The 18,057-nt window shown below is 32.5% G+C and overlaps 2 protein-coding genes across 2 annotated transcripts in view; both read left to right on the top strand.

Moving 5' to 3' along the window:
* The first annotated feature begins 649 nt into the window (after nucleotides 1-649).
* Nucleotides 650-17,194, top strand: LOC111703554 (beta-TrCP). Its single transcript, XM_023475524.1, has 17 exons — nucleotides 650-710; nucleotides 2,145-2,242; nucleotides 2,386-2,461; nucleotides 2,949-3,010; nucleotides 6,080-6,167; nucleotides 7,313-7,362; nucleotides 8,416-8,466; nucleotides 10,781-10,817; nucleotides 10,866-10,922; nucleotides 12,249-12,332; nucleotides 13,034-13,120; nucleotides 13,495-13,551; nucleotides 14,365-14,402; nucleotides 14,581-14,630; nucleotides 15,560-15,627; nucleotides 16,351-16,381; nucleotides 17,133-17,194. The coding sequence occupies exons 2-15, from the start codon at nucleotides 2,169-2,171 to the stop codon at nucleotides 15,589-15,591; spliced, it is 843 nt and encodes a 280-aa protein (XP_023331292.1). The 5' UTR covers nucleotides 650-710; nucleotides 2,145-2,168; the 3' UTR covers nucleotides 15,592-15,627; nucleotides 16,351-16,381; nucleotides 17,133-17,194.
* The window catches only part of LOC111703553 (zinc finger and BTB domain-containing protein 17), a 31,501-nt gene continuing 30,597 nt past the window's right edge, over nucleotides 17,154-18,057 (top strand). Inside the window, exon 1 of the mRNA XM_023475523.1 lies at nucleotides 17,154-17,216. Coding sequence (XP_023331291.1) covers nucleotides 17,209-17,216 — 8 coding nt within the window. The 5' untranslated portion in view covers nucleotides 17,154-17,208. The remainder of the gene's footprint in view (nucleotides 17,217-18,057) is intronic.

The following is an 18,057-nucleotide window of genomic DNA, read 5'->3' as shown; positions in this document are numbered from 1 at the left end:
TGAAAAGACGACATTTTAAGAATTTGAAGAAGTCTACAAACAGCTTCGTAAAGAATAAGAAACTTCCCAAGGGTTCCCCAAGTGGCAACTTCCCAAATATGCAATTTCCCAATCGGAAACTTCCCAAGTCTATCCTAGCCGCAACGCTCGGCCCCTAGCCTATCCTAGTCGCATCACTCGGCCTCAGAGGGCCTAACCTAACCTTTGGTAAGTTGCCATTTGGGAAACTGCACGTTTGAAGTTGCCACTTGGGAAATTGTTACTGGGAAGTCACCCTGGGAAAATTCCTTTGGGAAAGTACCTAACACCCTAAAAAGCAATTGTTGTTAGCTTTTATTTTCAAAAAGTAATTGGAAAAATTCTCATCGATTTTGTTTGAGAGCGATGATACCTTTAAGTCACAGTGATCACTTTTCTTTTAGCTTTTTGATTAAAAAAAGGTTTTTATGGTGTAAGGAACAATCAAAAGGCATTTAAATGACTTTTACAGTCTAATAAAAAGGTTGCTTAAATTTTTCATAATTGAAAAAATTGTAAAACTAAAACAAAATCTCGCTAGTGCAGCACTGTTTTCATAAACTGGTCTTTAGTAATTTGCATAAGATGCATGGTTGATTTATTATTATATCAAGTTATTAATTCTAGAGTTTAATTTTAATGCTTTATCTCTGTTTGGATCCATCAATGGCATTCACCGCCCTGGAGTCAAGGTAATCAATCCCCACTAATTAAAAGATTATTTTACGTTTTGTGTGTTTAAATTGGTGCATTTTTAAAAATAAAATTTTTTGGTATTTTTCGGTTTCGAATATTTCAATTTTTACGGTCCATATACCTTTCCTTCCTTCCTTCATGTTTAGAAATTAAAGAGAGTGATCTCGAAAAATGAAAGGGGTACAGGCTGATATCGAATTAGATTCGATATCGATCACTACTAATTTTACTTCTATCTGTTGCGTTTATAAGGAGATAAGGATTAAAAACGTCTTAAACCCAGCAGCGTATAGCGTATAGCGTATAGCGTATAGCGTTCATAAAAAATCACAGAGTTGCATTATTCCTCTCTGATTGTAAATAATTAAATTAAACTACAGTTGCAGACTTGCTGGGTTGATTCATTTTCTTGTGTATTCAATATCTTAAAAACTTCATATTAATCAGAGACTAAACTACCTACCGTCAATTCAAATAAATATCTGTAGTTCCGCAATGTATTGTTATCAGCTATAAGCTATAGACATGAACATATATTGATGAAATCCTGGATTACTGATCCTATATCCTATAGATGTAAACAGCTACACTGTAGATAAGTATTTGAATCACTGATCCTATATCCTATGATGTAAACAGCTACACTGTAGATAATTGTATTTGAATCACTGATCCTATCATCCTATGATGTAAACAGCTACACTGTAAATAAGTATTTGAATCACTGATCCTATATCCTATCATCCTATGATGTAAACAGCTACACTGTAAATAAGTATTTGAATCACTGATCCCATATCCTATAGATGTAAACAGCTACACTGTAGATAAGTATTTGAATCACTGATCCTATATTCTATAGGTGTAAACAGCTACACTGTAGATTAGTATTTGAATCACTAATCCTATATCCTATAGATGTAAACAGCTACGCTGTAGATTAGTATTTTAATCACTGATCCTATATCCTATAGATGTAAACAGCTACACTGTAGATTAGTACTTGAATCACTGATCCTATATCCTATAGATGTAAACAGCTACGCTGTAGATTAGTATTTTAATCACTGATCCTATATCCTATGATGTAAACAGCTACACTGTAAATACGTATTTGAATCACTGATCCTATATCCTATAGATGTAAACAGCTACACTGTAGATTAGTACTTGAATCACTGATCCTATATCCTATAGATGTAAACAGCTACACTGTAGATAAGTATTTGAATCACTGATCCTATATCCTATAGATGTAAACAGCTACACTGTAGATTAGTTTGAATCACTGATCCTATATCCTATAGATGTAAACAGCTACACTGTAGATAAGTATTTGAATCACATATCATATATCCTATAGATGTAAACAGCTACACTGTAGACGGTATTTAGTTCAGCGACCTAGCTCAAATTCGTTTTCTAATCAGGCCCCAGTATCAAGAGAAGGTGATATGCTATCCAACGATGGTCTGCTAGTGTTATTTAAGCTGATAAATACAGGACATTATCCAACTATTATTGACAGGTAGTAATTCCATTTTAGATCCAGGTTCAATCTAAATCTAAATCTTTATTTGCCGTTTGTAAGAATTGATGATACGTTAGTAATTTCATTAACTAATTACGTCTCTGAAATTTTCAGTTTTGACATTTACAAATTCTATTTAGAATTTTGATGAATTTGGATGGAATAACACTATCAAGCCTTGAGCTGGGTAGCACTCAACTTCAAGCTATAATTCAGGTTTCTGGTTCAGGCGATAAAAGATAATGGAAAAAAACGAAAATAATGACTATTTGAAAAAAAGAAATGTGCAACATAAATAACCATTAAGCATTCAAAAATTGTATTTACCCACTGCACTAAAAACAATTAAGAGTTTGAAGTAATGGTTCAGATGTTTAAAAAATCAATAATTTTTTTGTCTAGATAGTCTAGCAGTTGAAAAATTTGGATAGTATTTTAAATAAACCAGTTTCATTGGCCTTGGTGCTTTAAAGCCTAAAGGGTCGCTTTTTTACTTAAATAAAGTAGTACAACTCATACTTTTTCACCATTATGCAAAGATAACATGAAATAGTCTTATTAGACAATACTTTCAAGTTATAGCTTGGTTATAAAAGTCGTCTTCATATTTCAGAGTTCTCTGGACATTACTTTACATGAAATGCTGGAAATTATTTCTAAAATGAATTAAAAGAAAGAACAACCTTGCTATGCTTCTAATTAGGACATGTTCTGGAGAAACAAGAGAAGACTGGAACTTCATTGGGATTCATGGCTTCCAACTAGGTAGAGTTAGCAATCATAAAGGGATTAAGTGTTTGCAACAAACTTAAATTTTCTAATCGCTTTATATTTGCAACCTGATGGTGTAAACAAATGTTATGTAGTTTCCCAAAGGCATATTCCCCAGGGCGACCTCCCAAGTGACAATTGCCAATGCGGCAACTTACCTAAGAATTTACATGATTTATTATTTCTCAGTAGGGTATACAGAGTTGTTCAATGTTCATGGTTTAGAGTGTTATTCTACGAATCGCACCAAAAATTTTATGTTAAGTTATGAAAACCATGAATTTAAAAAACTATTTCCGGGGTAAAACTTATATGTTTTCAATCATAATCAAATCTAGAGGAGCTACAATGTCACAAAGTCGTAACAATATCACCTTCCCCTTATGTTTTTTAACTTTATCAATTTATTTATTTATAATTTTTTTATGAAACAAATTAATTGATACATGTATTTAATGCAGAATGCAGTTACTCATTTTTCCTATCTTCTTGCTTCCTGGCTGTCCTGTTTTGCTCATTCAATTAGCTGCATACCCCCGCCCCCCCAGGAGGGTTAATATGCAGTTTTCAGAGCTGATCAGGCAATTTGAAGTATTTCAATATCAGCTCTTGAGTTTCTATATTTATTCCAATTGTTTTTTGATATCGGCCATCAATGCAGGTTTATTGCTGACATTGTTGTAATGAGAACTTCCCTTTGTCAGCTGCATTACATGTATCAGTGTCTTGCAGTAAGTTAGAAAGAATTAAAAGACCTCCTAGCCTTAACTGCATTCGGCTAGGTTCAAGGTGATTTGGGTGTACCCCCTAGGAAAGGAACACCCATGATACCAATGATGATCTCTCTCTGAAAGTTTTGATTAAGATTCCACAGCAAAGCAGTTTCTGAGTTCCACTATATCTGCTCGTGAAGTAGGATAAGGTTGGAATTTAGGAGGTAGGCGGATGAGGATGGGGGTGTAAGGGTAACAGGTATGAGATATACCATAGTCCTCACTTTTAACGTGTATTCCCATGTGGACAGATTTTTTAAAGAAAAAATAACCCACTAAGCATGCTGTCCCATCGCTTTAAAACACGGGGAGTGTGTCTTTTCCCTATCATTGTCAGAGGTCTTCCATGAGTAATCCAGTTTCCATTTTGAGAAGGGTGAAAAACCAGTTTATGGTATTTGATTTAAAGTTTATTGAAGGCTCTGTTCCCCCTTAAAACCTGTATCAGCGTGTACTTCATCTTGTTCGGGATTAGTCACGCTTGTGGAGAGAAGTGTCCTTGCTATCTAGACTTCTATACAAGTACAACGCACATAGCGTCCTTTCTCTCAACAGGCTTAGAAAGCTCTGCTGACACCCTTCCTCTGCAAGGTTCGGATACCCACTGCTTACCCTTATGTTTAGTTTGCAGTGTTTCGTAGAACGCATTGTTGCCATAATGTAAAATTTCGTAAATATAATGATTAATGCACACAATTATTTACTATTTACCAAAAGATAAATCCCTTTTTTCTAAAAACGCTTTATTTTACGTAAACTATTTAAAATTGAGCAAGCATCTCAAATTACCAAAACCCAAAAAGAAATGACTAAAAATAAAAGTTTCTAAGTTGCATGTATCTAAAACTTGTTAAACTAAAGAAAATCAGCCAACTATTAACTAGGGTAAACTTTTCCCCTAAAAACTCCAATCTTCAATCTTCTATTTGGCCTGTAGGCTGCAATCAAACAAAAAATGGAGAAAACTTTTTAAGTGGTAAAATCAGATCTTTATCAAACCGTATAACGTATAACTTCAAACTGTATAACTTCAAACTGTATAACGTATAACTTCAAACCGTATAACGAATAACTTCAAACTGTATAACGTATAACTTAATGAAATTATGAACATGTTGTTGAGGGTGTACAAACAAGATATAAAATGGAACAAAATATGTATAGAATACATAGTGTTATGTATTCTTAATAAAATTATAGCTGAATACCCTAAGTTCAATATTTTATTGAACTTTTAAGCTTTAACTTAAAGGGACTGTAAAGGAAAAATGAAAGGGGGTTTAGGCTGAAAGCTAATCACTTTAGCTCTTGATCGCGACCCATGAAAGTTATATTTGATGTTCCTATCTCGAGAAATTGATATACGATTGTGTCAAATTTATACGAAAATTAATATATTTACAATTTTGTATAAAAGTAGTGGGTTTAAATAGATCAAATTCAGCAAATAAGCAACCAATCTGAAAACGATGATATCCCAGAGAAAGCTAATTATTACTAAGGTTTACTCCAATTCTAATTTTATATTTTTTATTTCCATTTTTAATAGATTTAATTCATAATATTATTTACAAGTCCGTATTACTTGACCAGAAATTCCACCAATGACAGTGCAGTAAAGTGATACAGGCATTGGTGATAGTTCAGTGGCCGAATTTAAAGAATTTGAGCGGCGGTTTAAATTTAAGCCGGGGTTTAAATATGGTTGGTTCCACTTAAAATTGTATTAAATGTTTCAAGATTTAAGCCAGCGCTGAATTTAACCCGGGTTTTGGCGGATTTAAACCGTGGCTCAAATTCTTTAAATTTCATCTCTGGTCACGTGATTTAGGTTTAAGATTTTCTAAATTTTACATATATGAACAAACTTTTGTATAATTTTAACACAGTTTTATATCAATTTCTCGAGACAGGAACATCAGATAAAACTTTCATGGGTCGCGATCAAGAGCTAAAGTGATTAGCTTTCAGCCAATACCCCCTTTCATTTTTCCTTTACAGTCCCTTTAAAGGGAGAGACCGGCTAGCATATTTGAACCGAGATTCATTTGATAACAATGAGGCATTTTCACTATGAAGAAGGAATGGTTGGGGTCCGAAACGTTATTTTTTACAATTATTTAAAATACGGAGCAAAATGTAAAAAAAGAATTTACAGTAAATTGTCTGTTGTTAAGGAACAGGTTAGACAGGTTTTACCCTAAAAACTCTCACATTCTTTAGTTTTTGACTCTGGACTCCCTTTATGATTAAATATTTGTCTTGTATAAACTAAAATATAAGTTTTTAGAACTCGGTTAGAATGTGGAGTTCAAATTAGTTCTCTGGCACAGTTTAATCTTGAAATATTTTGCGGATTAAAGTCTGGAAAAGTACAGGTCATCCAAATAAAAATATACACTTTTACCATACAAGGCTTCTATGCAGCTTCGCACCTTTTTTCAAAAACAATTTTAACTTTTAAAGGGACCTTTGCGCTCGAATTATGAACAAAAAATCGTCTGTCTCTCCGGCCATAGTTGTCTTTGCAAAGTTAGACTAATACCATTCAACAGCGAATAGGCTGTTTAGTTTAACCTGAAATTACCCAAATAAGTGAACGGTCCCTTTAGCTGGTCTCAATTTTTTTCTGTAGAAATTGGTGCATTTTCAACTATTGTAAATGTCTACATTTTTTTCTATTCAAAAAGAACTGAGTTTCTTTCGCACACATTGATTTGCTAATCAGGTTGCAAAGATGTATGGATTTGTTAACCATTAACTTTAAGACTCCGGATAATGTCGTCTTCAACGTAAAATTTCCTCTCGGAGACAGGCCAAACCAAATTATTTCAGCCCGCATATTCTTTGTTCTTTGTCCCACAGAACTTCAACCATTTTCGTTATTGTGAAATCATTAAAGTTAAGCAAGAATATTTTCATAAGAAGCATAAGTGAATTTCGTTAAATATTCAACTGTAATTTTTCAGAAGTTAAAAACGTATTTCAATACTGATCAACAATAAGCCACCCCCGACCATCCCTAAATAATTCGTAAGATTTTTTCTACTATTAATATTCATTATAACATTGTACAAGTAAACATGACCTATAATTTATGTTATTTTTTAGGAAATAAAGATTTTGTTATCGAATTTCTGAGACGGGGTTACTCTGTTGTGTGTATTTGTGCGGCCTATCGGGAAAGAATTGTCCGGGGAAAATAAACATCCCCCACCAGAATCCTAGAACTGGCCTATTATCCTGATTTGTCTAGCGTGTTGCTGTTTTCCGTCAACAGGATTACAAAATTTGTCCATTTTCAATTTCTTTGTTGATGGTCCATAAATCTTCCCTGTGAGTTTCCACGAAAAATTAGGCCAGATCGGTTCAGCCGTTTTGACGTTTGTTGAACGCACACAAACAAGCAAATTTTACATATACATATGTTTTAAAAAACTTTGAGATAAAAGTATTATCAAGAACAAAATCAAAATTATTGAGACAAAAAATAAAGATTTTTTATCAAGAATATTTTCTCTAGATTTATGACTCAAACCTAATTCTTGAGACAACATTGGAGTTTCACAGCAGGTGGAAAACATAAATAAATTTACATTTTTATTAGGAAAATTATATTAGATGGATTATCTAAATATACCATTTAAAGAAAATTGAAGAAAAATATATCAATTTTTGAAAACACAATTTGTATACACTTTATACACTCAATTTAACGATCAAAAAAGTAACAAATGTATTTTTTTCAAAAAATAAAATAAAATTCTAGCAAACAGAAAAAACCGTTTGATCAAATGCAATAAAGTGTAAAAAGGCTAACTTTTAGATAACATTTTTCAGACTCCGACAGGATAAGTAAAAGTCAAAAAACCTTTGTATGGTTAAAATCAAGGTACTAATGCAAGGAAAGTTAATTTCAGTTGCTTATACTTTGCGTACATGTTGAAACCAGTTCTTTCTGGGCGGAAGTTGTAAATGCATCAGTGTTCGTTGATTGTCTGAGGAGGTTAAAATTAAAATAATAGTTTGCTATGACCAGAATATTTCATTGATTTTTTAAATAAAAGATGGATCCCATGTCAGGCTGTGACATCCGTCTTGTGTTTACATTACCGCCCAGATACAGTACACTGCAGTACAAAAGATGCGCACACCTCTGAAATAACTTTCCTTGCATTAAAACCTTGGTTTAAATAAACTAAAAAATCCTACCATATTACCATAATCTATCTGCAGGCAGCAAGCATGGAGAATTTCGTCGGAAAAAAACTTTGTCCCCCAATGGAATTCTTAAAAATATTGTGTAACTGAGTTTTGTATAAAATGATAAAAATACCAATTTTTGTCAAAATGGAAAAAATTTTAAAATAGTATTAGCTAAAGTCATGAACTTTTATATTGTAAATCTCGGGATCAAGCATAGATCTCAGTTTATGCAGATCTACATATTCATTAAATTCCTGCTTGATATCCCCCGGTGGTCAAACTCTCCAGGGATAACTTAAATTGAGGAATCAAGCACTTATCCTCAAACACAAAGGTGGCCACATTGGATATCCAGATAAAGTGTTGAAGATTAAAAATATCCACACAAAAGTTGTAATCTCTGGATCTAATGTTTTTCAGAGAGGTTCTGGGAATATCTAGTAATGGTGATGTTCTCGTGAGTGTTGGAAGGTAGAGTATTTACCACCTTTCACCAAGGGACAGAGGGATAATAATTTACTTTAATGTCCTTTGGGACAATTAAATATATTAACATTCCGCTCTGCAAAGTTTAGGACACTAATAAATTTAACTTTTAAAAACAATCGTTAAGTTTTTCGTTATCGTTTTTCAAAAAAGTGAAAACGATTCATTTCTACATAGTACATACTACTAACTACAGTAACCCTAAATCAATGGGTTTTATACTTTGTTTTACGCAAATCTCAGGATTTGCGAAAATAAATAAATAGCCATGACTATGCACAATTTGAAGAGCTCCATATTATCATTTAATTAAAAACTAGATATCTGCAACATTCCATTATCAGAAAGTGAAGAATACGACATTTGTAAATTCTTTCGATGTATTTAATATTTAGGGTTTAACTGTATGTCGTTTTTCAGAAGTTTGTTTTTCAAAAAAGTGAAAAAAGATTAATCTCGGTGCATACAAGTAACTGCAGTGAAACCCTTAATAACGAATACATCGAAAGAATTCATCAAATGTCGTATTCTTTACTTTCTGATAATGGAATATTGCAGATATTTAGGTTTTTAATTAAATGATTATATGGAACTCTATAAAACTGTTCTCGCATAGTCATGGATATTTATTTATTTTCTGAAATTTACGAAATATAGTATAAAACTCGTTGAAAAATTGCCAAGACGACATTTGATAAATTCTTCCGATGTATTCGTTATTAAGGGTTTCACTGTAGTACGCGGGGAAACGGTACCCGCTCATCAAACCTAGAGGAAACGAACCTAACGTTTTTCTGACCTAACGTTTTTCTGACCTAACGTTTTTCCGACCTAAAAATCTGTAGGTTCGATTAGCGAAATGTCCCAAACTGTCCTAAAGATTGGAAATATATTTAGGTCGGTTATTAACATATTTTAGGTCAGTTGGGAATATATTTTAGGTTGGTAAAGCAACAATTTTAGGTTAGATAAGCATTCATTTTAGGTCGGTTGTATATTTAGGGTTAGGTTAGGTTAAGCTCATTTCTGGGCCGAGCGCTGCGGCTAGGACAGGCTAGGGGGCCGAGCGCTGCGGCCACATGTCTGAGCCAAGCGCTGCAGGCTAGCAAGGCTAGGGGCCTAGAGCTGCGGCTAGGACACACTAGGGGGCCGAGCGCCGCGGCTAGGACAGGTTATGGGGCCGGGGCTACCGCAACATGACCAATTTTATCCATGTTTTAAATATGAGATGCATGTACTGCAGGCCCCAACGGATGTGTTGAGCCCCCCTCAAAAACCCCGTTTTACGCATTACTGAAACAGTAGTCGTACAGTTCACTTATGGCTTTGATTTATTGGTAAAACAACCTAAAAATATTGCTCATCCGACTTAAAAAAAAATGCTCATCCGACCTAAAAATATTGCTCATCTGACCTAAAAATAATGCTCATCTGACCTAAAAATATTGCTCATCCGACCTAAAAATATTGCTCATCCGACCTAAGCTCATCCGACCTAAAAATATTGCTCATCCGACCTAAAAAATTGCGTATCCGACCTAAAAATATTGCTCATCCGACCTAAAAAATTGCTCATCCGACCTAAAAATATTGCTCATCCGACCTAAAAATTGCTCATCCGACCTAAAAATATTGCTCATCCGACCTAAGAATATTGCTCATCCGACCTAAAAAATTGCTCATCCGACCTAAAGAATATTGCTCATCCGACCTAAAAAATTGCTCATCCGACCTAAAAATATTGCTCATCCGACCTTGAAATTGCTCATCCGACCTAAAAAAATTGCTCATCCGACCTAAAAAAATTGCGTATCCGACCTAAAAATATTGCATATCCGACCTAAAAATATTGCTCATCCGACCTAAAAAAAATTGCTCAACCAACCTAAAAATATTGCTTAACAGACATAAAATTGTCACTAATCCAATTTAAACTTCATGGTAAACAGACCTAATATATATGCTCAACCAACCTAAATATATCATAAATCTTAGGTCGGAAAACCTATATATTTCTCATACGATGTCAAACGGACCTAAAGCTTTTTTCAACCAAACCGACCTAAAACACGTGGAAACTACTCGATATTTAGGTCAGAAAACCTTTAGGTTAGAATCATCTAGGTCGGAATTCTCGGAATATACGGCACCGGGGAAACCCCAGATCAGGAGTTGTGGGGATTTTATTCAGAATCTTTTATAATAATAAACCAATATTCTTTAAAGGTTTCTTTAAGTTCTGAATTTACAGTGTAAAAATAAATTGTAAAAGTTTCGTCATAAAAAACAAATATTTCAGAGATTCACAGCTTTGTGTTTGGAGTTTCAAAAGAAAGGTAAAATACAAACAAATTAATTTTTCACCGTTAAATATTTTTTTTTAGAATCAGCGACATCTTTCCATAACTCTTCCTCATCAGCCACTATGCGTCAAATTACAAGTAATATTTCAATAAACCAAAATTATGAAAAATAATAATTTAATTTCATCTAACTGGAATACACGGCCTTGAACAGGTAACATAAAATCACTTTGAAATGAAATTCTATGAAATGCTAAGAAATGAAGGATGTCAAGGATATCAAGGATATCAAGGATATCAGGGATATCAAGGATATCAGGGATATATAGATTTGAGTAAAGAGCTTAATTATATAGATTAATTTATCATAAATGTATTTTATATATCAATGTCAGCTCACTTGCCGCAAACTTTATAATCCCTGTATCTTCCTGACCTTCCTGACCTAGTTGTGAATAAATTGTGCATTTTTTAAGCATAGGGTAGGAGGACAGTCCAACGGCTATTCGGTGTTTCAAAGACATCAAAAATAGTCAAGAACTCTTAAAATAAGCTACAGACATGTGTCACATGCTAATATTTTTCAAAAGTAAAAAAAAAAACTATATTTTTCCATTGTAATTTTTGAACTTTTTTAAAACCTACCTAGCCTCAGCATTAAAGTGTTAGATCAGAGGTTTAATTTTTTTAATGAGCAGGCCTTGAAAAGTTGGACTAGGGACACACGCCTCTCAACACTAAGGACTAAATGATCTATGTTAGACAAAAATAGCCCAATCGGGAGAGGTTAATTCAGTAGAATTTATGACATAAATTAGCAAAGATATCAGGATGAAAATGTGTGAGGCAAGTTTCCAGTTCCTTCGAAACTTAACCCATTAGTGACGAGACAAATTTTTTTTTCTGATCTTGCTGAAATTCACAGGGTTAACTCATTATAGTGTCCATAGAGTAGATCTAAAGTTTCAATTTTTTTCAATAAAGGGTTGTGGAGATACAGAGGCCGGCCCATTTTGTCCGGCTCGGACCAGGTCAAAATTGACCGCCCGGTCAATTTTGACCGTCTCGGACCAGGTCAATATTGACCGGGTTCCGTATCTCCACTTTTCTTTATTGAAAATTTTTTCATTGATTTATACCTGTTGTCCCCAGAGGTTTCAGAATTTAAAGATGTTGACATTGTGTTTGCCTCCCAACTGAAGCCGGTATAACCTATTGACCTGCCACCTATTGGCAAAACTCGGCATATATGTAGGAAGGATCTGGAATAAAACGAGACGACATTTGGTTTAAAAATGAAGGCGCTAAAAATTAAAAACCTTACCCGGTCAAAATTGACCGTCCCGTCACGAATGGGTTAAGATTGAATCAATGATATTTTATTTGAATTCTATTTTCAAATGAATAAAATGGATACAGAATGTCGTCTTGAAAATCCTACTATTTCAAAGATTAACACTATAGGGTGAGCTAGTGTTTGTTGGACTTGAGTCTGGAGGAATCCTTGTTTTTCAACATCTTACCTCTACCCATCTTGTCCATAAACAGGTTTTGTAAATATTACAGTAAAAATTTCGGTTCATAACACGTTAGAGGCAGGGCTGGGCAACGGTCCGTTAACGAACGGTAAGTATTCGAAAATTAATAAAAAACGTCCATTAACGAACGACCGTTTATAATGACCTAAAATTCTATTAAGTTAACAATTTTTTTTTGCCTTGAATATGGTCTTAAAACAGCAAAATAAAGTCCTATTTGAGGTCGCATTCTTTGTGGGAACAGCTGTATTTCCCCACATATAACCCGTTCACTCACACTCATATACATAAACTGATTAGTGGTTATCCGGCCACTGAATATGTGACTTTAAGTTTGTTGTTTGCTGTGTAAGTTTTGTAGGTTTCAATTGTCTGATTTTTTAATGTTTTATCAGTACATTGTCAACAATCTTATTATGGTGTTCGACCAATCAAAGCTTGGATTGGATTCAAAATACAAATATAGATTTGAAATAATCTTGTAAACATTTTATGTATTTCTGATACAGCTTCTAAATGCAGAGTTCGGATTTTATAAGTAGCTCGAGAAGTAGTTGAACCATGTATTGCTGGTTCAACCAGTTTTCTCTTGTACTCCGGATTCAGCTGAAAAGAAATGGCTTTGTATGATCTTTGTAGTTCAACTGCTTCTTCTTTTCATAAAATCTGGCCTCAGAGCTTTTTTAAAGAATAAGTTGTTTGAATTTCTAGGAACTTGTGGGACACACTCAAGCAGTTACTTGTTTGGATGCTGATACACTTTTCTTAATTTCAGGCAGTCAGGATAATACTTTAAAGGTATAAACAAATACTGTTTAATTCTAAAAAAGAAGAAGCTTAGAAAAATTTTATCTTACAGTACCATTGTTTTCCAGTTTCTAAAATGCCATTGAATTTATATTAAAGAAACCGAATGCATCTCACCCTAGCTGGTCCATGGTAACTTTCAGTTTTCACTAAGGATTGCATTTAGCTGGAATATTTATTTAACTTTTTACCAAAATTGTTTAATTCTAAAGATATTTGTTTTGATATTTGAATTTACAATATTCTGATATTTTTACTGCTAAGTGCTAATACATCTTTTGTTTTGAACGATGGTTTATTGTCAATAATAATTAATCCAATAAGATGCTTTGCTTTTTTAAAAGCGGGCAATTTTTCTTTTTAAGTTGTGGAGCAGGGCTGATGGGAGAAAAATAAAAGATCTGACAGGTCATGTTTCAAAGGTAAATGGTGAACAAAAATAAGAAATAAGACAGAGTCTAAAACTAACAAATGCGAGAGTTATGAATTAAGTTTAAGTTACAGCTTAAAGTTTCATGCAGTTGAATAATAAGTTGATACTGAAATATTAACCTTCCTTAATTTAACCCTGAAGAGAAATTTAAATTTCCCGAGAAATTGGTCAACCAATCAAAGGATAGGATTGTGGAAACTACGAGATTCTGGGAAAACGTTTTTTAACTTGAATGTTAAATTAAATCTTTTCATGCACAAAATTGAATGCCGTTTTCTCAGGATAAATGATATATTGATTGATTGAAAAATTGAGAAAATGCAGGTATCAATGGGTTTAAATTATTTAACTTGCCAAAATCGACGAGTTAAATATTTGAGCGCAGCTTAAAGTAGTTGTTTAAATTAAGTCAAAGTGGTCTGGGCGGCATTTAAGCTGTAACTTTTTGTTCTTTAGTTTTAGACTCAGGAGATGTAAATTGATCCCATTGCTTAACGCCTTAATCTGTACACTTAACAATATCAGCTAATTTTAGTTAACTTTATTCTTATTGGTCAAATATAAAAACTTATCAGCTGATGCATATACCTGATCTCTCATTGTTCCTTTATTAAAATATGTCAATTGGTTCTGGATTCCTAATAACAAATTGGTCCAATCACTAAACTTTAACCATTGATGAAACGAATTAAGAAAAGGCATAGTTTAAATGAGACATCTTTCTATTTTAAAACTGTGTCTTGGTTCTTATAGAGGAGGTATAACAGAAGTTTTAATAATATGATAATAAATTGATGTTTAGATTACAACAGTGCGGATGATTTACCCAACAGCAATAAGGAATATTTTTTATCATATCCTACTTTCATTTTCTGCCTGTTGTAAACTTGTACAATGGCAAAGGCAGCGGGCATAGTTGAAAATTAACAGGACAAAAAAGCAAACTGTGGAAATGGCAGGATTTTTCTTAAAAATCTCAAATTCTAAGATTTCATCCAAAGAAATGATATTTGAAAAGTGGATCCCGAGGTGCTGAAAGATGTATTCGAATATGGAATGTGCAGGCAGGTGTCACTTTATTTTCTTATTTTATGATCTTAAAAATACAGGGTGTCCCAATAAACATGGGAATTCAGTGACGAATTCGATGTCGTCTTTTCAAATAATTCTTTGATTTAGTATAGTGATACCTACTGAGAAAGCTGTAATCTGTAAGAGTTTCGTCTGCTACAGGGTGTCCCACGAAACATGACAGTTGGTGAATAGTTTAGAATGTCTTTTTCCGTAATTTGTTAAGTTGTTTGATACCAAAGATCAATAAAAATATTATATGGGAGTCATGCTATATTAAAATTGCTTTCAAAGTAAAAGATAATGAAACAAAAGATTTGTTTAACTAAAAACAACGATTTATTAAATGTCATGTTTCGTGGGACACCCTGTATGTTCACATTTTGTTTGTTTATGTTTTGACTGCATACGGATGTACTTAGTAAACCAAAAAAAATGTCAGTATACAAACAGAGTAAACTTGTCCGTCTTCACTGTTTATCTTGCGGAGACATTATGGACACATCTTTATAGCCTTTTACTCTTTTCATAAAATAAACTCTAGCAGACATAATAATATTATGGCTTTTGAAATTAGGTATTACAATGCTAATTCATAACAAAGACGATATCGAATTCGTCGCTGAATTCCCATGTTTTTTGGGACACCCTGTACATTTATTTAAAAATTTGAAATAAAGTAATTTTAAACTAACATCACTATTGAGTTGGTTATAACTATTTAAAATTGATTAGAAATAAATTATTTAACCTACATTCTACTTGTTTAAAAAAGTTAAACTTCCACTTCCACTTACACTTACACTTACACTTACACTTACACTTACACTTACACTTACACTTACACTTACACTTACACTTACACTTATACTTACACTTATACTTACACTTACACTTACACTTACACTTACATTTACACTATTAAGGCTGGTGTATGTTTAAGAGTGCTGAAAACTGAGAATAATGTCAGATCGATAGATTTTAATATGAAAAGGTAAGTTATAACAAGGTTGTATAATAAGGTTGGTTATATATTCTCGATGCGCTCTAATGTATGGAAATTTCGTTTCCCAAGATAGATAGATAAAAACCCCATAACGTCACTGAGTATAGAGGCGAGAGTGACGTCATATCATTTTTTATCTATCTATCTTAAGAGACGACATTTTCCGTATTGTTGTGTAACGACACATAAATGAAAATAAACCTTTCAGCTCTCCTCATGAAAATATTATCTCAACACTATTTTTAACATAATTCCATATTTTAATTATTCTATATTAGTTAACCTTCTTTATTTTAATTTGTTTATAAAATAAAAATATAATATAACCGCGACTCTTGAATACAATTTAGAAAACTAATTTAGGATCTGTCAGCATAATTTTAAGTAACCCTCGATAAAAAGATTGCAATTCTTGATTCACCATTAATAGCTGTATCTGATCAATTGTGAATTTTATATTAATGGCTACAATTTTGAAAACTGATTATTTTCTAGTTCTCTACAAAAGTGACTTGCGCCTTTCTACTGCAGTAAAACATATATAAATTATCAGAATTGTACACTTTTTTACCTGGAAAAGTGACAATATTTTCCAAATTATTCATACATAACGGTTTCAATGGTACACTTGTAAATCAGACATGTCATCTTCGCATGAAGGGCCTCATGAAATTACGCTTACATTCCCTTTAAAAATATTTTTATTTGTAGAATTGTATCAGGAGATGACGATGGATATTTGGTAAGCAATTACTTAAAAAAAAATATTTACTTGTTTTTAACAAAAAGGAATAATAAAATGGAGGATTTGAAGGTCTTGAACGTAAAAACGTAAATTAGGATTTTTTAAAACAAATGAGAATTGTTTAATTTACTAATAGAAAATGTATGCAAAAAGAAAATATCCAAAGCATTTTTAATATCTTGTTATTAATATTGGGTATCAAATTATTCCCATGCAACTAAGAAATCGGTATTATAGCCCTTTTTTGCAAAACGTATTTTGAGGGTCCCTTTTTGAGGTTAAAAAATATTAAAATCTAATTAACAAAATGCTAAATTATTTTCAAAACACATAGAAAAAAATCCGTGAGACATTTAAAAAAAGAAATATTTAATTTTCAGAGATGTATTTAAAAATGTTTTAACACTATATTTGATCCAAATGAAAGAGATCTAACAAAAAATTCCACGAAAAGTTGTTAGTGCAAATCTACACCAACACTTAAAAATGAAATTTTAAAACCATATTTATCTACTGTTTACAAATTCTCCTAATTAATGAATTTGTGATAATTCGATAGATATTTAGGAAACATTGGAATATAATAAAAACACATTTCTTAACTTATTTATGAAGAAAAAATAATTTTACACAAAAATAAAAGTTTTGCAACCTTTTTTTCTTTCTAACAAAAAATATTTTTGAATTTTAATATATTTCCACTGTATTATGAACCCAGCTTTTTTGCTTACTCTAGATTTTTTTGTAGGTATTTTGGAATCTAGAAAACTGTCTAGATCTAGGATCTAGTCATTCTCTTCTATCCTACAGATCACATAATACTCATGTTGAGGTAATTTAAGGGGAATGTTTACCTTTAAAAATGCTCATTATTTTAGTAATTTTAATAACTTCATTACCTTTAGATTTTTGCCTTTTGGCTTAGCCATTGCTCCAAAAAAATATATAACGTCAAATCTAAATGTAAATAAAAACAACTTTTAAATGCACATTTGGCAATTAAGGGATGTTTTTTATAAAAAACGACTATTGAGCATCAAGATAGACTGGTGGTTATACAAAATTTCCCCATTACAGGTATTTTCAAAAAGTAGAATGATCCCTTGAAAGCTTTTTGTGAGCAGCTAAATGGTTTTCCAGGGGTAAATATTTTATTGAAAATCATTACCCTATTTTCTAATTCATTGTACCACCTTTTGACCAACATTACTGACCTATGATTCCCCTAACATAGAGACATTAAGTTATTTTCTGTCCCTGGGGATAATTAGGTAAAATAACCACTGATTCATCTTTAGAAACGATAAAATTGTAAAACTACTTTTTAGAGAAATTAAAAATGTTATTTGACCAATTTTGACAACAGAACATCCTTGACTGGGTCCTGTAATCAAATTGGCTTTAGAAACCCATGGTGAAGTCAATTTCTCTTAACTTCCTTGTAAAATAATTGTAAATAGTTATTACATTTTTGCAGTGAGTAGATTTTTCTTTTAGGGTATTATTCACTGAGCTGGGGACAATAAATGTTTTATAAAATGAATTTTTAAGTTAAAAGTATCATAAAGGGTCCAGTGGATGAAAAGACTTTTTTCCCCTCCAGAATATCAAAAATTTCCTTTCAAATTCTTGAAAATTTATACCTTTGTGTATTTAGGGACATGTTTTTGGGA

This window comes from Eurytemora carolleeae, unplaced genomic scaffold (assembly GCF_000591075.1).
Source record: "Eurytemora carolleeae unplaced genomic scaffold, Eaff_2.0 scaffold544, whole genome shotgun sequence".
Classification (NCBI taxonomy): domain Eukaryota; kingdom Metazoa; phylum Arthropoda; class Copepoda; order Calanoida; family Temoridae; genus Eurytemora; species Eurytemora carolleeae.
Note: the sequence above shows the minus strand (reverse complement) of the source record. Positions and strands in the feature narration are given on the sequence as shown.

Coding starts and splice junctions, on each gene's coding strand:
- LOC111703554 (XM_023475524.1), top strand. CDS start 2,169: ATGCTATCCAACGATGGTCTGCTAGTGTTATTTAAGCTGATAAATACA. Junction 10,818..10,865: donor TTTGGAGTTTCAAAAGAAAG/GTAAAATACAAA, acceptor ATTTTTTTTTAG/AATCAGCGACATCTTTCCAT. Junction 13,121..13,494: donor GTCAGGATAATACTTTAAAG/GTATAAACAAAT, acceptor TTTCTTTTTAAG/TTGTGGAGCAGGGCTGATGG.